The sequence below is a fragment of the Solea solea genome, chromosome 2 (assembly GCF_958295425.1).
Source record: "Solea solea chromosome 2, fSolSol10.1, whole genome shotgun sequence".
NCBI lineage: Eukaryota > Metazoa > Chordata > Actinopteri > Pleuronectiformes > Soleidae > Solea > Solea solea.
The window spans coordinates 35,539,098-35,565,949 of NC_081135.1; the positions used below are offsets into that span (position 1 = coordinate 35,539,098).

Below are 26,852 nucleotides of genomic sequence, written 5' to 3' on the forward strand. Positions count from 1 at the left end.
AAAGCCTCCACATCTTCCGCCACTGACCAAAAACACATTTCTTTCGACTACCTCGACTAACAAAAAAAACACTTACTTATACATCGCACTTATGACTAGCAGTTTATAGTTTGGCTTACTTGCAGCACTTACTTACTTCGAGCTCTTGTTTGTACCCAAATGTTTTAATGTACAAATGGCCCGCTCTCCAGCACCAAATTCCATAGACAAAATCCCATATATGAGAGTGTCCCAAAAGGTGTCCTTAGAGGAAATGAGGGCTGTAAATGATGTCTCTGTGTACCTCAATAACATACCAATGCTTTCTTGCATATCTTAAAAGACACAGCACTTTAAAAGGTGACATACATTACCCAAAACACGACTTGAACTTGCTTAATTAAGCAATAATATGTTGATGTTCCATTTCAATTCAGTCCCCAGTGTTGGGCTGCCTCTGACCCCAGGTTGCATTTTGTATATGCCTGCCTTAAGTGTACTGCCTGCCCCACCGGTGCGCATTAGGTGCCCTTTTCATTTTTGCCCCTGCCCTTCCAAAATATCTCTGCACACCACTGCATCTAATCTGTTTTGGAATTAAGGTTGCACATTCGGGCGTAGCAGGGGGACTGTGGCCTTATGATGAGGTGGAATTTGCATATGTAAGATGAGGAAGAAAAGAGATAAATGAACTGTATGATGAAGATGTTGGATCAGAAAGCTGTCAGAGCTCTCAGCAGCATTTCTCTCTCTCTCTCTTTCTGAACATGGAGGCTCTGGAGGAAGCTGAACTCTGCTTTCCCCACATCAACACCTCCTGCAGGAAGACAACGGGTCCTTACGTGGAGACCATGCTCACTTACACTGTGCTGTCCTTCATCACGATACTCACAGTGATCCTAAACCTGCTGGTCATCATCTCTATCTCACACTTCAAGTAGAGTCACAACTTCTGCACATGGTTCCAGCATACGATTAAATTTAGGTCTCTCATGCAACTGTTTGAAAAATCCTAAAATATTTGCTACTGTAGCTATAACTGCACTTATCTGCTCTTGTAGTTCTCCTAGTATTATATTTTGTTGGTTGTACATAGAGCATCAGTGTTGTCAGTTAATTTTCTCTGATTTCAGGCAGCTCCACACCACCACCAACCTCCTCCTCCTCTCTATGGCTGTCGCTGACTTTCTCGTGGGTCTCCTGCAGATGCCACTTCTTCTCCTCCACAACCAAGGCTGCTGGTTCTTGGGCGACATAATGTGTGTCGTGCATTATTTCTTCGCTGGCCTCGTTGTCAGTGTTTCAGTGGGAAGCATGGTGCTCATATCAGTCGACCGCTATATAGCGATTTGTAACCCCATGTTTTACACCACCAGAGTCACTCTGACCAGAGTTAAACTCTGTGTTTGTCTGTGTTGGATATTTTCCGGTGTACATGGCAGTTGGATATTGAGGGATGTCTTAAAACAGCCTGACATGTATAACACCTGCTATGGAAGTTGTGTAGTTGTGGTCGGTTTCGCTGAAGGACTTGTTGCTATGTTTGCCTTGTTTTTAGGCCCCATTTTAGTTATGGCAGTTTTGTATTTGAGAGTGTTCGTGGTTGCTGTGTCTCAGGCTCGGGCCATGCGCTCTCACATCGCAGTCGTCATTGTTGAGCGTTCCCAGACTGTAAAAGCAATGAAATCTGAGATTAAAGCAGCCAGAACCCTTGGTATTGTATTGGTAGTTTTTCTTCTCTGCTCATGTCCATATTATTGTTTTGCTGCTGCAGCTGAGACTACCTTGGTCGGGGCATCATCTTCAGTCATTATGATTTGGTTAATCTACTTAAACTCAACCTTTAACCCTGTGATTTATGTCTTTTTCTACCCGTGGGTCAGAAAAACCTTTAAACACATTTTTACTCTTCAGATTCTCCAGCCTGGCTCCCGTGAAGTGAGCATGATGTAGAAGGAGAGAGAGACTCTGAAGAAAATATTAAATTGAAATGTCTGAAAGCATTCTGTTGATTGTGTCAAACATTTCTGTTTACTGGATGAAAAGATATGTGTGTTTTAATCCTGTGAATTTTCAAAAAGAAAAAAAATGGCCTCAAATTGTTAGGTAAATTCTTCCTAAAATCAAAGTCACTGGCACTGATGTCACCAGTTGTTCAGTGGAGGGTAGTAATTACACTAAGTACATCAGTGATGAGCAATAACATGTGTATGGACATACATTAGCAGCCTAAACACTGCATGAATAAAAAAAATATGAATTGCATTAGAGCCACAAGCAAAGAAGACTGAAAGCACAGGATTTACAATGAAAATAAAACTGTTATATATTGTTAACTGTCCTTGATTTTAATATATAATGTTCATAGCAGTACAAAAAAAAATATGTTCCCATAACTGGGAAACCAGTTTTTTTAGTAACATGTTTTTTTCATGGTGAAAAAATTTTGGATTTAAATATTGTGCAGTATTTTTTTTTTAGAACACCTTAACAAAATTACATGAAAATATTAGTCATATTTAACGGAATTAAAAGGGTGTAGATAAGTAAACATTTGTCTAAAATGTGTTTTCTTTACGTCCTGGTTGGCAGCCATGTTGTTTGTGAGAAGAAGTGGCAAAGCGGCAAAGTCAGTGATAATGTGTCAAAACCTCATACAACTACACCTCAAAAAACCTGAAATCTTATACTTTATTAATCCCTTAAATAAATATCCCTTTTATTAAGTTGTCCAAGTCCAGTGTTCTGTCATTAAATGTTTTTCAGACTGATCAGAAAAAAACTTTAAGTAGCAGTGGATTATTCCCCCCCCCAAAGTGTAAAAGTTTGTTGCCTCACAGCAAGAAGGGCAACGGTTCAGATCCTGCATTCCACAGAGGGTCTTTCTGAGTTGAGTGTGCATGTTCTCCCCATGTGTGCATGGGTTTTCCCCAGGTTCTCTAGTTTCTCTAGTTGTGGAGGATAAAGTGGTAGAGGATATGCAAAGAGCGCATTGGGTGCACGTGGACAGGGCATGGGCGAACTGAATGTCCACCCCACCGGTAGGTGGATTCTTAAGTCCCGCTAATCAAGCAGAAAAAACACATTTCTTGCAGGTTGTAAATTATATGTTGTTTGTTGTGAATCATGGCTGTTCACATGTGGTGAAGCGTAAATCTGGCTGCCTGCTTGATGGAGAGGGGCAGAGCTGACCTGACGCCGCTGTGTGTGTAACCCCCGACACTTTGGGCATGTCATTTTTGGAACCTTTTTATGATGCTCAGCATGAACAAGAGGGGGAAAAATATCCCACTCTACATCTCGTGCTGCTATGGGCAAAATGACTCACACATTGCTGCCAGCAATATGCCAACGACAATGCACAGCTGGCAGCCGTGCATCAATGGCATGCGCACTGGTTGGGAGAAAAAATGGCCAAGTCCATCACCGATCCCCACAAAGCTGCAACATTCCTGTGGCCGAAATTCAATCAGTTGCGGATTCTGCCAGCTGACCAAAGGGCAAATGTACAACAGTATGTGAAGTCCCGCCTGTTAGCTGCGCTGCAACCGGTACCGGAGGACCCAGATGATGTGAGCCAGGAGACTGCGTCAACAGCAGCAGCAGCACCTGCTCCCGCTGCAAAGAAAACACCGCGCTTCAATCAATGGGAAAATTAATTCGGAGAGACAGACTCGGACGAGGATGAGGTGGGATTTGGGCCAGGTCGGACAATTCATGCTGGTTCGGGTTGGGTTGTAATTTTCAGGCCCGTTGAGAACTCTACTCACGCCAAGGTATCACATCTTTTAAACCTTTGGGGTGTGGAATTGGAATTTAAAAACTCAAAATACCAGTTTAAATGCAGATTTCACATATGAGTCATTTTTGAATGACAATGTAAGCACGTTGGATAGCATTCCTGCCTCACAGCAAGACAATTATAGATTTGAATCCAAGTTTGACTGAAAGCCTTTCTGTGTGGAGTGTGCATGCTATCACCAAGTGCACGTTGATTCTCTCCAGGTACTCCACAGTATTTTCTGGCTAGAACCAGAAGATTGTCAGTGTCAAATGGCCCACTCTCCTGCACCGAATTGCATGAACAAAATCCTCCATATTACAACGTGCCAAAAGTTGTCTCTAGAGGAAAAGAGGGCTGTAAATGATGTCCCTGTATACTTCAATAACATACCAACGCATATCTTCAAAGACACAGAACTTTAAAAGGTGACAAACAGTGCGAAAAAATGTAACTTCAACTTGCTCAATTAAGTTCAATTAATAATATGTTCATGTTCAATTTTAATTCAGTCCCCAGTGCCTTTGGCCCCAGGTTGCGTTGTGGACATGCCTGCCTTAAGCATACTAATGCTTAAGGCACCTGCCCCACCAGTGCGCACGAGGTGCCCTTTTCATTTTTGCCCCTGCCTTTCCAAATGTCTCTGCACACCACTGCATTTCATCTGTTTGAGAATTGAGGTTGCACATTCAGGCGTACCAGGGGACTGTTTTTTTTTACTCTGGCCTGATAATGAGATGGAATTTGCACATGTAAGATGAGGAAGGAAAGAGATAAATTAACTGTATGATGAAGATGTTGGATCAGAAAGCTGTCAGAGCTCTCGGCAGCATCTCCTCTCTCTCTCTCTGAACATGGAGGCTCTGGAGGAAGCTGAACTCTGCTTTCCTCACATCAACACCTCCTGCAGGAGGACAACGGGTCCTTACGTGGAGACCATGCTCACTTACACTGTGCTGTCCTGCATCACGATACTCACTGTGATCCTAAACCTGCTGGTCATCATCTCTATCTCACATTTCAAGTAGAGTCACAATTTCTCCACATGGTTCCAGCATACGATTAAATTTAGGTCTCTCATGCAATCATGTTTTCAAAATCCTTTAAATAAGATTTGCTACTGTAGCTGTAAATGAACTTATCACTTATTATATATTGTTGGTTGTACATAGAATTTCAGTGGTGTCAGTGTTGATTTTCTCTGATTTCAGGCAGCTCCACACCACCACCAACGTCCTTCTCCTCTCTCTGGCTGTCGCTGACTTCCTCGTGGGTTTCCTGCAGATGCCACTTCTTCTCCTCCAAAACCAAGGCTGCTGGTTCTTGGGCGACATCCTGTGTGTCATGCATTATTTCTTCGCAAGCCTCTTTTTAAACGTTTCAGTGGGAAGCATGGTGCTCATATCAGTCGACCGCTATATAGCAATTTGTAACCCCATGTTTTACACCATCAGAGTCACTCTGACCAGAGTTAAACTCTGTGTTTGTCTGTGTTGGATATTTTCTGGTGTACATGCCAGTTGGATATTGAGGGATGTCTTAAAACAGCCTGACATGTATAACACCTGCTATGGAAGTTGTGTAGTTGTGATCGGTTTCGCTGAAGGACTTGTTGATATTATTGCCACATTTTTAGGCCCCATTTTAATCATTGCAATTCTGTATTTGAGAGTGTTTGTGGTGGCTGTGTCTCAGGCTCGGGCCATGCGCTCTCACATCGCAGTCGTCACAGTGGAGCGTTCCCAGACTGTAAAAGCAATGAAATCTGAGATTAAAGCAGCCAGGACTCTCGGTATTGTATTGTTAGTTTTTCTCGTCTGCGTATGTCCATATTATTGTTTTACTTTTGCATCTGAGACTGCCTTGCTTGGGGCGTCATATTCGCTCATTATGCTTTGGTTAGCCTACTTAAACTCAACCTTTAATCCTGGTATTTATGTATTTTTCTACCCGTGGGCCAGAAAAACCATTAAACACATTTTTACTCTTCAGATTCTGCAGCCTGGCTCCCGTGAAGTGAGTGTGATGTAGAAGGAGAGAGACTCTGAAGAAAATATTAAATTTAAATGCATGAAACCTTCTGTTCATTGTGTCAAGCATGTCTGTTTACTGGATGAAGATCTTTGTGTTTTAATCCTATAATTTAAAAAGAAAAAAAGGCCACAAAACTTAATTCTTCCTAACAAGCTACTGGCACTGATGTCACCATTAGTTCAGTGGAGTGTAGTGAATACACATGCGTGATGAGCAATAAAACAAATAATTATGAATTCAAATGATTATTAAATGCTTTATAGGGGATGTGTATGGACATGGGTTAGGATTAGCAGCTAACCCATTAGCAGCTTAAACACTGCAAGAATAAAAACAATAATGAATTGCATTAGAGTCATAAGAAAAGAAGACTGAAAGTAACATACAATACAAATAAAACTGTTACGTATTGTTAACTGTCCTTGATTCTAACATATTACAGTATTTATACATGTGTATGGATATATATGTTAAGAAATCTGAACACATTCCTGTGCATTGCTTTTTGAATTTGAACCCATTTTGCTCTCATACAGTATTGTTCAAAAGCCTTAAGTCCCCATTATTTGTTGTTTTAGCAATGCTATAATGACCATATAGTATAATTATGTGTCAATCACATTATTGGAAAACATCCAGACATCCAGAAAGCATATATGTAGTTTAGAAATAACACAATTTTCAGAAAAAAGGATTAAAAAAGTTTTAGTGTGACCTGCCCTTACATTTGAACAATAACACGACCCTGATTCTGACCCTGATATGTTGTGAAAATGTTCTGTTACAGGTTTACAGGTTTATTCAAGACCAGCTTGTGCTTTAAAGTTTATTCAAGACTTATTCAAGAAGGTTGCACATTCAGGCGTAACAGGGAACTGTTTTTTTACTCTGGCCTTATGATGAGGTGGAATTTGCATATGTAAGATAAGGAAGGAAATAGGTAAATGAACTACATGATGAAGACTGATCAGAAAGCTGTCAGAGCTCTCGCCAGCATCTCCTCTCTCTCTCTGAACATGGAGGCTCTGGAAGTAGCTGAACTCTGCTTTCCTCAACGAGAGCAGGTCCTTACGTGAAGACCATGCTCACTTAAACTGTGCTGTCCTGCATCACAATACTTACCGGGATCCTAAACCTGCTGGTTATCATATCTATCTCACACTTGGGGCGTATCTCACACTTTTGGGCATATTATTGTTTCAATGCTGCAGCTGAGAGTACCTCGCTTGGGGCGTCATATTCGGTCATTATGCTTTGGTTAGTCTACTTAAACTTGACCTTTAACCCTGTGGTATATGTCTTTTTCTAAAATATTAAATTCAAATGTGTGAAAGCCTTCTGTTGATTGTGTCAAGCATTTCTGTTTACTGGATGCAAAGATCTTTGTGTTTTAATCCTGTGAATTAAAAAAAAAAAAGAGTTAAATTCTTCACTGGTCACTGGTACTGATGTCACCAGTGGTTCAGTGGAGTGTAGTAAATACACATGAGTGATGAGCAATAACACAAATACACAAATATGAATCAAAATGATAATGAATGCTTTATAGGGGATGTGTATGGACATACATTAGCAGCTTAAACACTACAAGAATAAAAAAATAATGAATTGCATTAAAGCCACAAGCAAAGAAGACTGAAAGCACAGAAGTATATATACACAATTAAAATAAAACTGTTATATATTGTTAACTGTCCCTAATTCCACATATTACAGCTAGATTATAGTATTTATATGTGTGTATTGACATATATTAAGACATCTGAACACATTTCTGTGCATTTCTTTTTGAATTTGAACCCATTTTGCTAACATACAGTACTGTGCAAAAGCCATTATTAACAATTGTTTGTTGTTTTTGCAGTGCTGTATTAACTATACAGTAAATTAAGTCTCAACACATCCAGAAAATACAGGAAACATGTATGTAGTTTAAAAATAACATTTTCAGAAAAATGTTTTATTAGAATATTTAGTGTGACCTGCCCTTGCATTTGAACAATAACACCACCCTGATTCTCTATATCTGCTGTGAAAAAGGTCTGTTACATCAGGTTCATGCTTGTGCTTTACATACACATGTGGTATGATTCTATGATCATTAATACATAAGACCAACTTTCAGTCACATCATTCCAATCCAAATGCCACCGAATACAGAATTTGACAAATACAACAAAATGTGCATGGAGCCCTTAGACTTTAGATGTCCATAACAGTTGATAGTTGACCGGAAAACGTTTTAGTGTGACACACTTGTTTCATAGTGAAAAAACGATGGATTTCAATGATTATGTAGTATGTCTTTAGAACACCAGAACAAAATTACGTGAATATATTACTGATATATAACGGACTTAAAAGGGTGTAGATAAGTTAACCTTTGTCTAAAATGTGTTTTCTTCAGGTCCTGGTTGGCAGCCATGCTGTTTGTTAAAGGAAGTGGCAAAGTGGCAAAGAACCTGAAAAAACCTGAAATATCCCTTTTATTAAGTTGTCCAAGTCCAGTGTTTTGTCATTAAATGTTTTTCAGACTGATCAAAAAAACTTTAAGTAGCAGTGAATTATTTCCCCCCCAAACTGTAAAAGTTGTGTTTGAATCAACAAAAGTCTCAATATTAATGACAAGGTGATACGACCGGCTCAAAGGCCACAACAAAAGTGGGAGATGCACAACCAACTTTGTATAGACAAAAGTAATATTTATTAAATAAATGCGCAAACATCGAAACAATGAGGTGTGTAACTCAGAATCAGTGGTGTATGAGGGTGTATGAATGCTATGAAGAATGTGTAGTGCATTTTGTCAGTGTCCAACAAAGGAACAGCTAAACAAACAAATCATCCTGGTGCTGGTGAAGGGATTGCACGCTGGTCCCTGGGGAGGCGGGGTTAAATAGGCTGGGAGACCTGGCCAGGTGCTATCAGTTACTCAATCAGCTCAGCCTGAGACTGCAGGTAAAGGAGCAGAGCACCAGTATACAAGTAACAGGCTCTGGGCCGTCACACAAGGGTCACACGTTACTACAGTGGCAAGAATTGTTGCCTCACAGCAAGAAGGGCCCCGATTCAGATCCTGCATTCCACAGAGGGTCTTTCTGAGTGGAGTTTGCATCTTCTCACCATGTGCATGGGTTTTCCCCAGGTTCACTAGTTTCCTCCCACAGTCCAAAAACATGTAGATTTAGGGATTAGGTAAATTGGACACTCTAAATTGACTGTAGGTGTGAGAGTGACCAGACATGTCCAAGGGAGCAGTAGCATCGTTCTCTTCTTCTTTGGTAGGAGTGTGTCCTATTTCTTGCGTCCAGACTTGTACTGCCACCCGATGGTGAAGTGAGATACTACTGGACCCTCACGCATGGGTATAACAGTCCGGGTCCATGGGGCACCTGCGCAGAAGTATACCAAGGCAGATCAGATATTCCAAACAATGCAACTTGTACGTCCTTATAAACGTGACTGTAGTGAATGACATATATACAAATGGGCATGACCCATGAGCACATAATCCCTTTTGACCAGTGTCCCTTCAAGGAAGTCAACTCACGCTGAGGTGTCATATCTTTTAAACCTTTGGGGTGTGGAATTGGAATACAAAATCTCAAAATAACTTTTGCTCCCATTTTGGCCTAACAATTTGTAGGTCAGTAGCTTATTTTGCCACTCATCCAAGGGCTCACTCCCCCCAAAAAATCTATCCTTGTTTATGGCATTGTTAAGTCCCCTTAAAGTCCAGGGGATGCGGGACCTTACCTTAGATCTTAGTTCCTCCTGTGCCTGATCTGGCACATTGAGCGGCAAGTTTGCATGTCCTTTTATTGGCAGTTCTCATCTTTGCTTCTTCCCAGGGGATGTTTGCCCTTTTCAGGTCTTCCAGGAATGTCCTTCGCTAGGTATTCTTCGGCCTGCCTCTCTTCCTTTTACCATCTGGAGGTACCCAGGTCATGGCTGTTTTTGAGTGTTGGTGTCTGGGTAGGCGTAGGATGTGTCCTGTCAGTTGCATTCGTTTCTCTGAGATGGTGTCACTCAAGGGTCTTGACTTGGCCCTTCTCAGGATTTCTTCATTTGTTATGTGTTCCTGCCACCTCACTTTCAAGATCTTCCTTAGGTTTTTCTGGTGGAAAGCATCCAGCTCTTTGGTTAGTTTGACAGTACACTTCCATGTTTCGCTTGCGTATATTGCAGTGGGTAGCACTATGCTGTTGTACAGTCGGAGCTTTGTGTCGAGGTTGATGGTAGCTGTTGCTCTACTGTTTCCACCTGTCTGTCATTGACAATGATCTTCAGTGGTGGTTGACTGGTATAGTTTCCCAACTGCATTGTCTTGGTCTTCTCGGAGCTCACCGACAACCCAGTTTTCCCAGCAAACTCCTCTGGCTTTGTGGTTAGGTGTTGTAGATCCTGGTTTGTTTCAGCCAGCAGGGCTAAGTCATCTGCAAAATCGAGATCTGCCAGCCTTGCTTCTTCCCTCCATCTAATGCCCTCTCTGCCATCTAAAGTGGTATTCTTCAGGACAAAGAAGAAACAGAAAGGGGGAGAGGATGCAACCTTCTGTTACACCCTTGATGATGTTGAAGAAAGCTGTTGTTCCTCCAACCGCAGCACCTTGAGTTTGCATAAAGGCTTTTAAAGATACTAACAAAGCGTTATGGTATCCCATATGATATGCAATGTTCCAGAGAGTCTCCCTGTCGATGCTGTCGAATGCCTTCTTGAAATCAATGAAATTCAGTGCTAATGGCATTTGAGTTGTTCCAGTTTCCAGAGAACTTCCTTACTAACCGATACAGTGTCCTTGAATCGTTTTTCTTGGCTGTTTCCTTAGCCTCAGCACCTTTCTTTTCCAACCAGTGCCTTTTGTCTGCACGGCAACTCTTCTTAACTTGGCAGTCAAGGTAACGGTACTGATGGTCTGTTTGTTCTTCCTCTTCCTTTGTTTTTGCTCTATCTCTGTTACCATTCATCTTCTTCCTTTCATCAATGAGCTTCCAGGTAGGCTCCTGTATCCATTGCTCTTTCCTTGAACCACGCCTTCTCCCGATGGTTTCCTCTGCACTCTTGGTAAATGTTTCCTTGAAGATTGCCCACAGGTCTTCCTAGTCTGGCCCCATCTCGTGCAACAGTTGGAATCTGTTTTGGAGCTTGAGCTGGGACTGTTGGCTATCACCAGGATTTTTAAGCTTCTCATTTGCATAGGGTTTTACTTTCTTCTTCATTGTGAGCTTCTTCAAACGCAGCCTCACCCTTGCACCCAACAGATGGTGGTCTGAACCTACGTCTGCACCCCTGAACACTCTGACATCAAGAAGTGAAGACCTCCAGCGTTGACTAATACAGGTGTATTAGGTGTAGTCAATCTCGCTCCCAGCCGATGATCTCCATGTTTTCTTGTGTATCATCTTGTGTTGGAAATAGGTATTTCCAACGTTGAGGCTATTGATGTTACAGAAAACTAGGTGACCTTCCTCATTGTTGCTAGTCTTCCGTGCTGTTGGTCCAACCACACTGTCAAACCCTTGTCTGTTGTCTTCATGTCCAGAGCAGAGGACTGTTTTGCCATCACTGCACAACTTCCCACTCCCAGTCCATCTCATCTCACTAATTCCTAAGATGTTGAGTTGGTACTCGTCAAACTCTCTCAGCAACTGGGCCATCTTCCCACTCTGGTACAATGTTCTTATATTCCAGGTTCAGATCTTCGTTTTGCTTTTGGCACTCAGAATCCGGCATAACTTCCTTGCGGCTTTCATCAGGGTCCGTCACTGTAGGATCTTGTCCACTGCCATCTTCCTTACGACTTTCATTTGCCGTTCCTGTAGCATTTTTTTTAGGTTTTACAGGGTTGGGGTGCTGACCCAACACCCAGCTCCATTGTGATGGAGGCTGGGGCAGAACTGCTAATTAGTACCTCCCTGGTGTCATAATCAATAAAGTATCTATCTATCTATCTATCTTCAATTCAGTCCCCAGTGTTTGGCTGCCTTTGGCCCCAGGTTGCATTTTGGACATGCCTGCCTTAAGCGTACTAGTAACTCATGCCTAAATAGTTCACGCGAGGTGCCCTTTTCATTTTTGCCCCTGCCCTTCCAAATGTCTCTGCACGTCACTGCATCTCATCTGTTTTAGAATTGAGGTTGCACATTCAGGGGTAGCAGGGGACTGTTTTTTTTACTCTGGCCTTATGATGTGATATGAGGTGGAATTTGCACATGTAAGATGAGGAAGGAAAGAGATAAATTAACTGTATGAAGAAGACGTTGGATCAGAAAGCTGTCGGCTCTCGGCAGCATCTCCACTCCTTACGTGGAGACCATGCTCACTTACACTGTGCTGTCCAGTATCACGATAATCACCGTGATCCTAAACCTGCTGGTCATCATCTCTATCTCACACTTCAAGTAGAGTCACAATTTCTCCACATGGTTCCAGCAAACGATTAAATTTAGGTCTCTCATGCAAACATGTTTTAAAAATCCTTTAAATAAGATTTGCTACTGTAGCTGTAAATGCACTTATCACTTATTATATATTGTTGGTTCTACATAGAACATCAGTGTTGTCAGTGTTGATTTTCTCTGATTTCAGGCAGCTCCACACCAATACCAACCTCCTCCTCCTCTCCCTGGCTGTCACTGACTTCCTCGTGGGTCTCCTGCAGATGCCACTTTTTCTCCTCCACAACCAAGGCTGCTGGTTCTTGGGCGACATCATGTGTGTCGTGCATTATTTCCTCGCTGGCCTCCTTGTGAATGTTTCAGTGGGAAGCATGGTGCTCATATCAGTCGACCGCTATATAGCAATTTGTAACCCCATGTTTTACACCACCAGAGTCACTATGACCAGAGTTAAACTCTCTGTTTGTCTGTGTTGGATATGTTGCTGTGTGCATGGCAGTTGGATGCTCAGGGATGTCTTTAAACAGCGTGACATGTATATCACCTGCTATGGAAGTTGTGTAGTTGTAATTGGTTTTGCTGAAGGACTTGTTGATATTATTGCCATGTTTTTAGGCCCCATTTTAGTCATATCAGTTTTGTATTTGAGAGTGTTCGTGGTGGCTGTGTCTCAGGCTCGGGCCATGCGTTCTCACGTCACAGTGGAGCGTTCCCAGACTGTAAAAGCAATGAAATCTGAGATTAAAGCAGCCAGGACTCTTGGTATTGTATTGGTAGTTTTTCTTCTCTGCTCATGTCCATATTATTGTTTTGCTGTTGCAGCTGGGACTGCCTCGCTTGGGGCTTCATCTTCGGTCATTGTGCTTTGGTTAATCTACTTAAACTCGACTTTTAACCCTGTGATTTATGTCTTTTTCTACCCATGGGTCAGAAAAACCATTAAACACATTTTTACTCTTCAGATTCTGCAGCCTGGCTCCCGTGAAGTGAGTGTGATGTAGAAGGAGAGAGACTGTGAAGAAAATATTAAATTCAAATTTGTGAAAGCCTTTGGTTGATCGTGTCAATCATGTCTGTTTACTGAATGCAAAGATCTTCATGTGTTTTAAACCTGTGCATTTTAGAGAAAGAAAAAATGGCCACAAATTGTTAGGTAAATTCTTCCTAAAATCAAAGCCACTGGCACTGATGTCACCAGTCGGTGGCGTGTAGTAATTACATTAAGTGCATAAGTGATGAGCAAAAACAAAAATAACTATGAATTAAAATGATTATTAAATGCTTTATTCATGTGTATGGACATACATTTGCAGCCTAAACTCTGCAAGAATGAAAAAATATGAATTGCATTAGAGCCACAAGCAAAGAAGACTGAAAGCACAAGGGTTACATACAATAAAAATAAAACAGTTATATATTGTTAACTGTCCTTGATTCTAACATTACACAGATATATTACAGTGTTTATGTGTATGGATATATATTAAAAAATCTGAACACAGTTCTGTGCATTGCTTTTTGAATTTGAACCTATTTTGCTCATATACACAGTACTGTGCAAAAGCCTTAGACCACCATTAGTTGTTTTAGCAATGCTTTAATGACCATACAGTATAATTATGTCTCAATCACATTAATGAAACACATGCAGAAAATACAGGAAACATGTATGTAGTTAAAAAAAAACACACTTTTCAGAAAAAAAAGGATTAAAATGTCAAGTATAGAGAGTGATCTGCCCTTACATTTGAACAATAACACCACCCTGATTCTCTATATCTGCTGTGAAAAAGGTCTGTTACATCAGGTTTATTCAAGACATGCTTGTGCTTTACATACACATGTATGATTCTTTGATCATTAATACATGAGACCAACTTTCAATCACATCATTCCAATCCAAATGCCACTGACTACAGAATTTGGTATACCAAAAATGGGCATGGAGCCCTGAGACTTTAAATGTCCATAATAGTAAACAAATGTTCCCATAACTGGGAAACCAGTTTCTTTGGTAACACGTTTGTTTCATGGTGAAAAAATGAAGGATTTAAATGATTATGTAGTTTTTTTTTAGAACACCTGAAAAAAATTACATGAACATATTACTCATATATAACATATTTAAACGTGTGTAGATAAGTAAACCTTTGTCTAAAATGTGTTTTTCTTTACATCCTGGTTGACAGCCATGTTGTTTGTGAGAGGAACTGGCAATGCGGCAAAGTCAGTGATAATGTGTCAAAACCTCATACAACTACACCTCAAAAAACATGAAATATCCCTTTTATTAAGTTGTCGAAGTCCAGTGTTCTGTCATTAAATGTTTTTCAGACTGATCAGAAAAACTTTAAGTAGCAGTGGATTATTCCCCCCCCAAAGTGGAAATGTTCTCTTTGAATCACCAAAATTAGGGGTCAAAAGCCCCGCTGATCAAGCAGAAAAAAACATTTTGACGACAGAAGATGTAGTTGCCAAGGATAGTTATCTTTTATCTTGGCGAACCTCGAACCAGCTGACACCCCGACTCCCCTGCCCGACTGGCTTTTCAACTGTGAGACACTTGAACCAGATATGTCCGAGGGACCTGTAGGATCGTTCTCTTCTTCTTTGGTAGGAATGCATCATATTCCCTGCGTCCAGACTTGTACCGCCACCTGATGGTGAAGTGAGGTACTACAGGATCCTGAAGCACGAGTATACCGGGGTCTTTGATATGCACTTCGGCACACACGGCATGTGTGCAGAAGTATACCAAAGCCTTAAGTGGACAGATCAAATATTCCCACCAATGCGACTCATACATCCTTAAAAACATGACTGTATTTAATGACATAAACACACATGGGCATGAACCGTGATCACATAATCCCTTTTGACCGTTGTCCCTTCAAGGAAGTGGACTCACACCAAGCTATCATATCTTTTTAAGCCTTTGGAGCGTGGAATTGGAATTTAAAATCTCAAAATAACTTTTGCTTCCATTTTGGCCAAAACAATTTTTAGGTCAGTAGCTTATCCCACCCAAGTGTTAACCAGTGTAAATGCAGATTTCACAAATGAGTCACTTTTGAAAGACAACGTAAGCACGTTGGATAGCATTGTTGCCTCACAGCAAGACGGTTACAGATTTGAATCCAAGTTCGACGAGAGCCTTTCTGTGTGGAGTCTGCGTGCTATCCCCAAGTGCTTGTCGAGTTGCATTCGCAATTAGTGCACGAACAGGGGTACATCTATAAGGGGTTGGGGTAGATGGCAGTTTGATTGATGCATCACAATCCAATTCATTTGTTCGGGCCTTTCAGTATGATTGGAGGGTGTTTTTACAGGCATGTCTGTTCCACAGCTGACTGACATTTTTCATTTTTGAAACGTCCCGCTCTCCTGCACCAAATTCCATAGACAAAAACCTATAAAACCCTACATGACAGTGTCCCAAAGGGTGTCCTTAGATAAAATGAGGCCTGTAAATGATTTCCCTGTATAATAATAATAATAATACAATAACATTCCAAGGATTTCTTGCACATCTCCAAAGACAAAGCACTTTAAAGGGTGACAAACTAAGGACATGCCTGCCTTAAGCGTACAAGTAACACCTTCCCCACCGGTTCGCACTAGGTGCCCTTTTCATTTTTGCCCCTGCCCCTGCCGTTACAAATGTCCGTGCACACCACTGCATCTCATCTGTTTTAGAATTGAGGTTGCACATCCAGGCATAGCAGGGGACTGTTTTTTTTTTTTAGCCTCATGATGAGGTGGAATTAGCATATGTAAGATGAGGAAGGAAAGAGATAAATTAACTGTATAATGAAAATGTTGGATCAGAAAGCTGTCAGAGCTCTCGGCAGCATCTCCACTCGCTCTCTCTCTCTCTGAACATGGAGGCTCCGGAGGAAGCTGAACTCTGCTTTCCCCACATCAACACCTCCTGCAGGAAGACGACAGGTCCTTACGTGGAGACCATGCTCACTTACACTGTGCTGTCCTGCATCACGATACTCACCGTGATCCTAAACCTGCTGGTCATCATCTCTATCTCACACTTCAAGTAAAGTCACAATGTCTTCACTTAGTTTCAGCATGCAATTAAATTTAGGTCAATCATGCAACCATGTTGATCTTAAATGATTTCCTACTTTAGCTATAAATGCACGTATCTACTCTTGTAGTTCTTCTAGTTTTTTTTATATTGTTGGTTGTACATAGAACATCAGTGTTGTCAGTGTTGATTTTCTCTGATTTCAGGCAGCTCCACACCAACACCAACCTCCTCCTCCTCTCTCTGGCTGTCACTGACTTCCTCGTGGGTCTCCTGCAGATGCCACTTCTACTCCTCCAAAACCAAGGCTGCTGGTTCTTGGGCGACATCATGTGTGTCGTGCATTATTTCTTCGCTGCCCTCCTTGTCAACGTCTCAGTGGGAAGCATGGTGCTCATATCAGTCGACCGCTATATAGCAATTTGTAACCCCATGTTTTACACCACCAGAGTCACTCTGACCAGAGTTAAACTCTGTATTTCTCTGTGTTGGATATGTTGCGGTGTGCATGGCAGTTGGATGTTCAGGGATGTCTTAAAACAGCCTGACATGTATATCACTTGCTATGGAAGTTGTGTAGTTGTGGTCGGTTTTGCTGAAGGAATTGTTGATATTATTGCCATGTTTTTAGGCCCCATTTTAATCATAGCAGTTCTGTATTTGAGGGTGTTTGTGGTGGCTGTGTCTCAGGCTCGGGCCATGCGCTCTCACGTTGCAGTCGTCAAAGTGGAGCGTTCCCAGACTGTAAAAGCAATGAAATCTGAGATTAAAGCAGCCAGGACTCTCGGTATTGTATTGATAGTTTTTCTTCTCTGCTCATGTCCATATTATTGTTTTGCTGCAGCAGCTGAGAGTACCTCGCTTGGGGCATCATCTTCGGTCATTATGATTTGGTTAATCTACTTAAACTCAACCTTTAACCCTGTGATTTATGTCTTTTTCTACCCGTGGGTCAGAAAAACCATCAAACACATTTTTACTCTTCAGATTCTGCAGCCTGGCTCCCGTGAAGTGAGTGTGATGTAGAAGAAGAGAGACTGTGAAGAAAATATTAAATTCAAATGTGTGAAAGCCTTCTATTGATTGTGTCAAGCATCTCTGTTTACTTAGTGGAAAGATCTTTGTGTTTTAATCCTGTGAATTTTAAAGAAAAAAATAGGCCACAAAACGTTAAACGTAAATTCTTCCTAAAATCAAAGCCCCTGGCACTGATGTCACCAGTAATTCAGTGGAATGTAGTAATTACACAAAGTGCATGAGTGATGTGATGAGCAAAAACAAAAATAATTATGAATTAAAATGATTATTAAATGCTTTATTCATGTGTATGGACATACATTAGCAGCCTAAATTCATAAAAATAAAACTCTCATATATTAACTGCTCTTGATTCTAACATTACACAGTTATATTACAGTGTTTATGTTTTTTGCTCAAATACAGTACTGTGCAAAAGCCTTAGGTCACCATTAGTTGTTGTTTTAGCGATGGTTTTATGACCATACAGTATAATTATGTTTCAAACACATTATTTGAACACATTCAGACATCCAGAAAATACAGGAAACATGTATGTAGTTTTAAAATAAAATGTAATTTTTTTCTGTGACCTGTCCTGACATTTGAACAATAACACAACCCTGTTTCTCTATATCTGTTGTGAAAAAGGTCCGTTACATCAAGTTTATTCAAGACTCATTAATACATGAGACCAACTTTCAGTCTTTATTCAAATCCAAAGGCCAATTTGTAGAAAAAATGCAAAAAAATGGACATGGAGCCCTGAGACTTAAATTGTCGGTAACAGTTCATGGTTGACGGGAAACCAGTTTTTTTAGTAACACGTTTGTTTCATGGTGAAATTTAAATCATTTAAATGATTATGCAGTTTTTTTTAGTACACCTTAACACAAACACATACAGAAAAGGCTGTGTAACAGCAACAAAATAAATGCATGAACAAATAACTCATATATAACAGACTGTAAAGGGTATAGATAAGTAAACCTTTGTCTAAAATGTCCTTTACGTCCTGGTTGGCAGCCATGTTGTTTGTGACAGGGAGTGGCAAAGTTTTCAGTCTGTTATGTTCTTGCTGTTACACAGCCTTTTCTGTATGTATTTGTGTGGACCAAGCTCTGACACCAGCCATACAGGGACCAAATTAGCCCTTGTTCAGGGTTCCGGTACCCTATACTCCCGGAGCACTTAACAAGGACTCCAAGGGACATGAACACTTTCTCCAAGTCCACAAAGAGGAACTTTTTAACCACCTGGGTAAACTCAGCCCCAGAGATAGAAGAGCCCACCCTCAAGTCCCCAGACCCTGATTCCTCATTGGAAGGCGTATCAGTGGGATTGAGCAGGTCTTTGAAATATTCAATAAGAATTTACGAAATAATTCATTGCTGATTAAAGTTTAATAAACTTAATAAAAGGGAAACTTCAGGTTCTTTGAGGTGTGGTTGTATGACGTTTTGACACATTATCACTAAAGGTTAATGTTTGCAGATGGATTTATGCATCCCGATCCAATTCATTTGTTTGGGCCATTCAGAGAGTGAATGGTTGTTTGACAGTATGTGTCCCTGTGATGGACTGGCAGTCCGTCCAGGGTTCACCCTAAGTCAGCTGAGATTGGCACAGCTCCCCCATGACCCTCATGTGGAGAAAAAGTGGTAAAGGATGCGCAAAGAGGGCGTTGGGCCTGTGGAAAACACATGCACTAACTGAATGTCCACCCCACCGGTAGGTGGAGTATTAATCCCCACTAATGAAGCAGACAAAACGTTTCGACAACAGAAGAAGTAGTCGCCAAGGATATTTATCTGAGCCTTGACTTGGTGACCCTCGAACCAACTGACCACCGACTCCCCTGCCCGACGCGCTTTTCAACTGTGAGACGCTCGAACCAGACATGTCCGTGGGAGCTGGAGCATCGTTCTCTTCTTCGCTGGTCAGAATGCATCCTATTCCCTTTGTCCAGACTTGTACCGCTGACCGATGGTGAAGTGAGATACTACAGGAGCCTGACATTCGAGCATACCAGGGTCAACGATATGCGACACGCATTTGGGCGCATGAGGGGTGTGCGCTTGAACTATACCAAAGCCTTAAGTGGATAGATCAGATATTCCCACCAATGCAACTTGTTCGTCCTTAAAAACGTGACTGTAGTGTAAGACATAAACACACAAGGGTATGACCCATGATCACATAATCCCTTTTGAACTGTGTCCCTTCAAGGAAGTGGACTCATGCCGAGTTGTCATAGCTTTTAAGCCTTTGGGGTGTGGAATTGGAATTTAAAATCTCAAAATAACTGTTGCTTCCATTTTGGCCTAACGTTTTTTAGGTCAGTAGCTTATCCCACCCAAGTGTTAACCAGTATAAATGCAGATTTGACATATGAGTCACTTTTGAAAGACAATGTAAGCATGATGGATAGCATTGTTGCCTCACAGCAAGACGGTTACAGATTTAAATCCAAGTTCGATCAAGAGCCTTTCTGTGTGGAGTTTGCGTGCTATCCCCAAGTGCACGTAGATTCTCTCCAGGTACTCCGGACAGTATTTTCTGACTAGAACCTGAAGATTGTCAGTGTCAAATGGCCCGCTCCCCTGCACCAAATTCCATAGAAAAAATCCCCCATATTACAGTGTTCCACAGGGTGTCCTTAGATGAAATGAGGGATGTAAATGATGTCCCTGTATACCTCAATAGCATACCAAGGCTTGCAACAAAACACAACTTGAACTTGCGTAAACATTTTGGACATGCTTGCCTTAAGCGTACAAGTAACGCCAGCCCCAACGGTACGCACTAGGTGCCCTTTTCATTGTTGCCCCTGCCCTTCCAAATGTCACTGTATGCCACTGCATCTCATCTGTTTTAGAATTGAGGTTGCACATTCAGGCATATCAGGAGACTGTTTTTTTTTACTGTAGCCTTATGATGAGGTGGAATTAGCATATGTAAGGTGAGGAAGGAAAGAGATAAATTAACTGTATGATGAAGACGTTGGATCAGAAAGCTGTCAGCGCTCTCTGCAGCATCTCCTCTCTCTTTCTCTCTCTGAACATGGAGGCTCCGGAGGAAGCTGAACTCTGCTTTCCTCACATCAACACCTCCTGCAGGAGGACAACGGGTCCTTACGTGGAGACCATGCTCACTTACACTGTGCTGTCCTGCATCACGATACTCACCGTGATCCTAAACCTGCTGGTCATCATCTCTATCTCACACTTCAAGTAGAGTCACATTTTCTCCACATGGTTCCAGCATACGATTAAATTTAGGTCTCTTCTCATGCAACCATGTTTGACATACCCTTAAAGATTTGCTACTGCAGCTGTAAATGCACTTTTCTGCTCTTGTAGTTCTTCAAGTTTTTTATATTGTAGGTTGTACATAGAATATCAGTTGTCAGTATTGATTTTCTCTGATTTCAGGCAGCTCCACACCACTACCAACCTCCTCCTCCTCTCTCTGGCTGTCACTGACTTCCTCGTGGGTTTCCTGCAGATGCCACTTCTTCTCCTCCAAAACCAAGGCTGCTGGTTCTTGGGCGACATCATGTGTGTCGTGTATTATTTCTTCGCTGGCCTCATTGGCAGCGTTTCAGTGGGAACCATGGTGCTCATATCAGTTGACCGTTATATAGCAATTTGTAACCCCATGTTTTACACCATCAGAGTCACTCTGACCAGAGTTAAACTCTGTGTTTGTCTGTGTTGGATATGTTCCGGTGTGCAAAGCAGTTGGATATTCAGGGATGTCTTAAAACAGCCTGACATGTATATCACCTGCTATGGAAGTTGTGTAGTTGTGGTCGGTTTCGCAGAAGGACTTGTTGATATTATTGCCACGTTTTTAGGCCCCATTTTAATCATAGTAGTTCTGTATTTGAGAGTGTTTGTGGTGGCTGTGTCTCAGGCTCGAGCCATGCGCTCTCACATCGCAGTTGTAATTGTGGAGCGTTCCCAGACTGTAAAAGCAATGAAATCTGAGATTAAAGCAGCCAGAACCCTCGGTATTGTATTGGTAGTTTTTCTTCTCTGCTCATGTCCATATTATTGTTTTGCTGCTGCAGCTGAGACTATCTTGGTCGGGGCATCATCTTCGGTCATTATGATTTGGTTAATCTACTTAAACTCAACCTTTAACCCTGTGATTTATGTCTTTTTCTACCCATGGGCCAGAAAAACCATTAAACACATTTTTACTCTTCAGATTCTGCAGCCTGGCTCCCGTGAAGTGAGTATGATGTAGAAGGAGAGAGAGACTGTGAAGAAAATATTAAATTCAAATGTGTGAAAGTGTTCTGTTGATTTTGTCAATCATGTCTGTTTACTTTATGCAAAGATCTTGATGTGTTTCAATCCTGTGAATTTTAAAGAAAAAAAAATGGCCACAAATTGTTAGGTAAATTCTTCCTAAAATCAAGACACTGGCACTGATGTCACCAGTAGTTTAGTGGAGTGTAGTAATTACACAAAGTACATGAGTGATGAGCAAAAAATAATTAGGAATTAAATGATTATTAAATGCTTTATTCATGTGTATGGACATACATTAGCAGCCTAAACACTGCAAGAATAAAAAATATGAATTGCATGAGAGCCACAAGCAAAGAAGACTGTACTGTGCAAAATCCATAGGCCACAATTAGTTGTTGTTTTAGCAACGTTTTAATGACCATACAGTATAATTATGTTTCAAACACATTGTTTGAACACATTCAGACATCCAGAAAATACAGGAAACATGTATGTAGTTTTAAAATAAAATGTCTTTTTTACTTTTTACTGTGACCTGTCCTGACATTTGAACAATAACACAACCCTGTTTCTCGATATCTGTTGTGAAAAAGGTCCGTTACATCAAGTTTATTCAAGACTCATTAATACATGAGACCAACTTTCAGTCTTTATTCAAATCCAAAGGCCAATTTGTACAAAAAATACAAGAAAAATGGACATGGAGCCCTGAGACTTTAATTGTCGGTAACAGTTCATGGTTGACGGGAAACCAGTTTATTTAGTAACATGTTTGTTTCATGGTGAAATTTAAATCATTTAAATGATTATGCAGTTTTTTTTAGTACACCTTAACACAAATACATACAGAAAAGGCTGTGTAACAGCAAGAAAATAAATGCATGAACCAATTACTCATATATAACAGACTGTAAAGGGTATAGATAAGTAAACCTTTGTCTAAAATGTCCTTTACGTCCTGGTTGGCAGCCATATTGTTTGTGACAGGGAGTGGCAAAGTTTTCAGTCTGTTATATATGCATGTATGTTCTTGTTGTTACACAGCCTTTTCTGTACGCATTGTCACAAAATGAAAAATGCCAGTCAGCTATGGAATAGAAAGGCCTGTAAAAACATCCTCCAATCATATTGATAGCCCGACAAATTAATTGGGTCAGGATGCATCAATCGAACTGCACACTTTCACTTTGAGTGATACCAGTGATACCAGAGATCCATCCATTCATCCATTCATCCATTTTTTAACACTTATCCGAGGTCGGGTCCCGGGGGTAGCAGCTTGAGCAGAGAAGCCCAGACTCCCTCTCCCTGGCCACTTTGTCCAGCTCTTTCTGGGGAAAGAGCTGCCCAACCAAGAGAAGGAGTCTCTCTAGCAAGTCCTGGGTCTTCCCCGGGGTCTCAGTGGGACATGCCTGGAACACCTCACCAGGGAGGCGTCCAGGAGGCATCCTAACCAAGTGCCTGAGCCACCTCTTCTGGCTCCTCTCAATACGGAGGAGTAGCTCCATTTTTCCCTCACTCATGAACAAGACCCCGAGATATTTAAACTCCTCTACTTGGGGCAGGATCTCGCACCAACCCGAAGAGGGCACTCCATCGTTTTCCGGTTTAGGATCATGGTCTCTTATTTGGAAGTGCTGATTGTCATCCCAGTCATTTAACACCCAGCTGTGAACCGCTCTAGTGAGAGTTGAAGATCATGGCCCGATGAAGCAAACAGGACTACATCATCTGCAAAAAGCAGAGACCCAATCCCAAGCCCACCAAACCAGCTTCCCTCAACGCTCTGGCTGCATCTAGAAATTCTGTCCGTAAAGGTTCTGAATAGAACTGGTGACAAAGGGCAGCCCTGGTGGAGTCCAATCACCACTGGAAACCGATCCGACTTACTGCCGGCAGTGTAGACCAAGCTCTGACACCGGTCATACAGGGACCGAATTAGTCCTTGTTAAGGGTTCCGGTACCCTATACTCCCGGAGCACTTCCCACAGGACTCCGAGGGACATGAACACTTTCTCCAAGTCCACAAAGAGGAACTTTTTAACCACCTGGGTAAACTCAGCCCCAGGGATAAGAGTGCCCACCTTCAAGTCCCCAGAACCTCCCTCCTCATTGGAAGGCGTATCAGTGGGATTGAGGAGGTCTTTTAAATATTCGATTTGAATTTACGAAATAATAATTCACTGCTGATTAAAGTTTAATAAACTTAATAAAAGGGAAACTTCAGGTTTTTTGAGGTGTGGTTGTATGACGTTTTGACACATTATTACTAAAGGTTAATGTTTGCAGATGGATTTATGCATCCCGATCCAATTCATTTGTTTGGGCCATTCAGAGAGTGAATTGTTGTTTGACAGTATGTGTCCCTGTGATGGACTGGCAGTCCGTCCAGGGTTCACCCTAAGTCAGCTGAGATTGGCACAGCTCCCCCATGACCCTCATGTGGAGAATAAAGTGGTAAAGGATGTGCAAAGAGGGCGTTGGGCCTGTGGAAAACACATGCACTAACTGAATGTCCACCCCACCGGTAGGTGGAGTATTAATCCCCACTAATGAAGCAGACAAAACGTTTCGACAACAGAAGAAGTAGTCGCCAAGGATATTTATCTGAGCCTTGACTTGGTGACCCTCGAACAGTTTGATTGATGCATCCTGATCCAATTCATTTGTGTGGGACATTCATTATGATTGGATTGTGTTTTTATAGGCCTGTCCGTTCCACAGCTGACTGACATTTTTCTTTTTTGTAAAAATACATTAATTAATTGGTTACAATCAGGGTGTGAAGAGGATTTTAAGCAATACAGTAAAAATGCACCAGAAAATGATCTCCCAAGCTACCTTTACATGTGTCATTAGACAGTATTTGCACCAAATTCCATAGTTGAAATTCCAAATATGACAGTGTCCCAAAGGGTGTCCTTAGATGAATGTCCCTGTATACCTCAATAACATACCAAGGCTTTCTTGCATATATTCAAAGAAACAGCACTTTAAAAGGTGATAAGCATTGCTACAACACGCAACTTGCTTAATTAATCCATAATATGTTCAATTTCAATTCAGTCCTCAGTGTCGGGCTGCCTTTGGCCCCAGTTTGCATTTTGGACATGCCTGCGGTACTAGTAATGCTTGCCCCACCGCGCTCTAGGTGCCCTTTTCATTTTTGCCTGTGCCCTTCCAAATGTCTCTGCACGTCACTGCATCTCATCTGTTTTAGAATTGAGGTTGCACATTCAGGGGTAGCAGGGGACCTTTTTTTTTATTCTGGCCTTATGATGAGGTGGAATTTGCATATGTAAGATGAGGAAGGAAAGAGATAAATTAACTGTATGATGAAGATGTTGGATCAGAAAGCTGTCAGAGCTCTCGGCAGCATCTCCTCTCTCTCTCTCTGAACATGGAGGCTCTGGAGGAAGCTGAACTCTGCTTTCCCCACATCAACACCTCCTGCAGGAAGACGACAGGTCCTTACGTGGAGACCATGCTCACTTACACTGTGCTGTCCTGCATCACAATACTCACCGTGATCCTAAACCTGCTGGTCATCATCTCCATCTCACACTTCAAGTAGAGTCACAATTTCTCCACATGGTTCCAGCATACGATTAAATTTAGGTCTCTCATGCAACCATGTTTGAAAAATCCTTAAAGATTTGCTACTATAGCTATAAATGCACTTTTCTGCTCTTGTAGTTCTCCTAGTATTATATATTGTTGGTTGTACATAGAACATCAGTGTTGTCAGTGTTGATTTTCTCTGATTTCAGGCAGCTCCACACCACCACCAACCTCCTCCTTCTCTCTCTGGCTGTCGCTGACTTCCTTGTGGGTCTCCTGACGATGCCACTTCTTCTCCTAAACAATGAAGGCTGCTGGTTCTTGGGTGACATCATGTGTGTCGTGCATTACTTTTTTGCTTTCCTCGTTGTCAGCGTTTCAGTGGGATGCATGGTGCTCATATCAGTCGACCGCTATATCGCAATTTGTGACCCCATGTTTTACACCACCAGAGTCACTCTGACCAGAGTTAAACTCTGTGTTTGTCTGTGTTGGATATTTTCCGGTGTGCATGGCAGTTGGATATTGAGGGATGTCTTAAAACAGCCTGACATGTATAACACCTGCTATGGAAATTGTGTAGTTGTGGTCGGTTTCGCTGAAGCACTTGTTGATATTATTGCCACGTTTTTAGGCCCCATTTTAATCATAGCAGTTCTGTATTCGAGAGTGTTTGTGGTGGCTGTGTCTCAGGCTCGGGCCATGCGCTCTCACGTCGCAGTCGTCACAGTGGAGCGTTCCCAGACTGTAAAAGCAATGAAATCTGAGATTAAAGCAGCCAGGACTCTCGGTATTGTAATGATAGTTTTTCTTCTCTGCTCATGTCCATATTATTGTTTTACTGTTGCAGCTGAGACTAACCAGGTAGGGGCGTCATCTTCAGGCATTGAGCTTTGGTTGATGTACTCAAACTCGACCTTTAACCCTGTGATTTATGTCTTTTTCTACCCATGGTTCAGAAAAACCATTAAACACATTTTTACTCTTCAGATTCTGCAGCCTGGCTCCCGTGAAGTGAGTGTGATGTAGAAGGAGAGAAAGACTCTGAAGAAAATATTAAATTCAAATGTGTGAACGCCTTCTATTGATTGTGTCAAGCATTTCTGTTTACTGGATGCAAAGATACATAAATATGCGTTTCAATCTTGTGAATTTTACAAAATGGCCACAAGACATTAGTTATTTTCTTCCTAAAATCAAAGCCATTGTCACTGATGTCACCAGTAGTTCAGTGGAGTATAGTAATTACACATGAGTACATGACTGATGGGCAATACTATATATAATAACAAATTAAAATGATTTCTATAGGGGATGTATATGGACATATATAGCAGCCTAAAACCTGCAAGAATAATTGAATGCACAGGAGTAGCAGGAGTAGCATACAATAAAAAAAACTAAAACTGTTGTATTGTTGTCGGTCCCCGATTCTAACATATTACACAGTTATATTACAGTATTTGTATGTGTGTATGGATATATATTAAGGAATCTGAACACATTTCTGTGCATTGCTTTTTGAATTTTAGCCCAGTTTGCTCATATACAGTACTTTGCAAAAGCCTTAGGCCATCATTTGTTGTTGTTTTAGCAATGCTTTAATGACCATACAGTATAATTATGTCTCAACACATCCAGAAAATACAGGAAACATGTATGTACTTTAAAAATAACACAATTTTCGGAAGAAAATAATATTAAAGGAGTATTTAGTGTGACCTGCCCTTGCATCTGAACAATAACACACAATTATGGATTTAAATGATTATGCAGTA

At 41.4% G+C, this 26,852-nt stretch overlaps 5 protein-coding genes across 5 annotated transcripts; all 5 read left to right on the forward strand.

Annotated features, from left to right (window-relative positions):
• The first annotated feature begins 746 nt into the window (after positions 1-746).
• Positions 747-1,932, forward strand: LOC131455558 (trace amine-associated receptor 8a-like). The gene is made up of 2 exons (XM_058623276.1): positions 747-916; positions 1,113-1,932. The coding sequence occupies exons 1-2, from the start codon at positions 747-749 to the stop codon at positions 1,930-1,932; spliced, it is 990 nt and encodes a 329-aa protein (XP_058479259.1).
• Positions 1,933-4,614: 2,682 nt separating this feature from the next.
• On the forward strand, positions 4,615-5,791 carry LOC131475071 (trace amine-associated receptor 13c-like). The gene is made up of 2 exons (XM_058652903.1): positions 4,615-4,784; positions 4,933-5,791. Exons 1-2 carry the CDS (start codon positions 4,615-4,617, stop codon positions 5,789-5,791), a joined length of 1,029 nt encoding a protein of 342 aa, XP_058508886.1.
• A 10,282-nt stretch (positions 5,792-16,073) lies between these two features.
• On the forward strand, positions 16,074-17,260 carry LOC131475077 (trace amine-associated receptor 13c-like). Its single transcript, XM_058652917.1, has 3 exons — positions 16,074-16,243; positions 16,441-16,699; positions 16,925-17,260. Exons 1-3 carry the CDS (start codon positions 16,074-16,076, stop codon positions 17,258-17,260), a joined length of 765 nt encoding a protein of 254 aa, XP_058508900.1.
• Positions 17,261-20,314: 3,054 nt separating this feature from the next.
• Positions 20,315-21,505, forward strand: LOC131475081 (trace amine-associated receptor 13c-like). Its single transcript, XM_058652930.1, has 2 exons — positions 20,315-20,484; positions 20,686-21,505. Exons 1-2 carry the CDS (start codon positions 20,315-20,317, stop codon positions 21,503-21,505), a joined length of 990 nt encoding a protein of 329 aa, XP_058508913.1.
• A 3,408-nt stretch (positions 21,506-24,913) lies between these two features.
• Positions 24,914-26,103, forward strand: LOC131475089 (trace amine-associated receptor 13c-like). Its single transcript, XM_058652945.1, has 2 exons — positions 24,914-25,083; positions 25,284-26,103. Exons 1-2 carry the CDS (start codon positions 24,914-24,916, stop codon positions 26,101-26,103), a joined length of 990 nt encoding a protein of 329 aa, XP_058508928.1.
• Positions 26,104-26,852: the final 749 nt, after the last annotated feature.

Bases quoted from the DNA above. Each gene is read 5' to 3' on its own strand.
- LOC131475077 (XM_058652917.1), top strand. From the start codon at position 16,074: ATGGAGGCTCCGGAGGAAGCTGAACTCTGCTTTCCCCACATCAACACC. The intron at 16,244-16,440 runs GTAAAGTCACAA...CTCTGATTTCAG, and splicing joins ATCTCTATCTCACACTTCAA to GCAGCTCCACACCAACACCA. The intron at 16,700-16,924 runs GTTAAACTCTGT...GCTGTGTCTCAG, and splicing joins CCAGAGTCACTCTGACCAGA to GCTCGGGCCATGCGCTCTCA.
- LOC131475081 (XM_058652930.1), top strand. From the start codon at position 20,315: ATGGAGGCTCCGGAGGAAGCTGAACTCTGCTTTCCTCACATCAACACC. The intron at 20,485-20,685 runs GTAGAGTCACAT...CTCTGATTTCAG, and splicing joins ATCTCTATCTCACACTTCAA to GCAGCTCCACACCACTACCA.
- LOC131475089 (XM_058652945.1), top strand. From the start codon at position 24,914: ATGGAGGCTCTGGAGGAAGCTGAACTCTGCTTTCCCCACATCAACACC. The intron at 25,084-25,283 runs GTAGAGTCACAA...CTCTGATTTCAG, and splicing joins ATCTCCATCTCACACTTCAA to GCAGCTCCACACCACCACCA.
- LOC131455558 (XM_058623276.1), top strand. From the start codon at position 747: ATGGAGGCTCTGGAGGAAGCTGAACTCTGCTTTCCCCACATCAACACC. The intron at 917-1,112 runs GTAGAGTCACAA...CTCTGATTTCAG, and splicing joins ATCTCTATCTCACACTTCAA to GCAGCTCCACACCACCACCA.
- LOC131475071 (XM_058652903.1), top strand. From the start codon at position 4,615: ATGGAGGCTCTGGAGGAAGCTGAACTCTGCTTTCCTCACATCAACACC. The intron at 4,785-4,932 runs GTAGAGTCACAA...GGTTGTACATAG, and splicing joins ATCTCTATCTCACATTTCAA to AATTTCAGTGGTGTCAGTGT.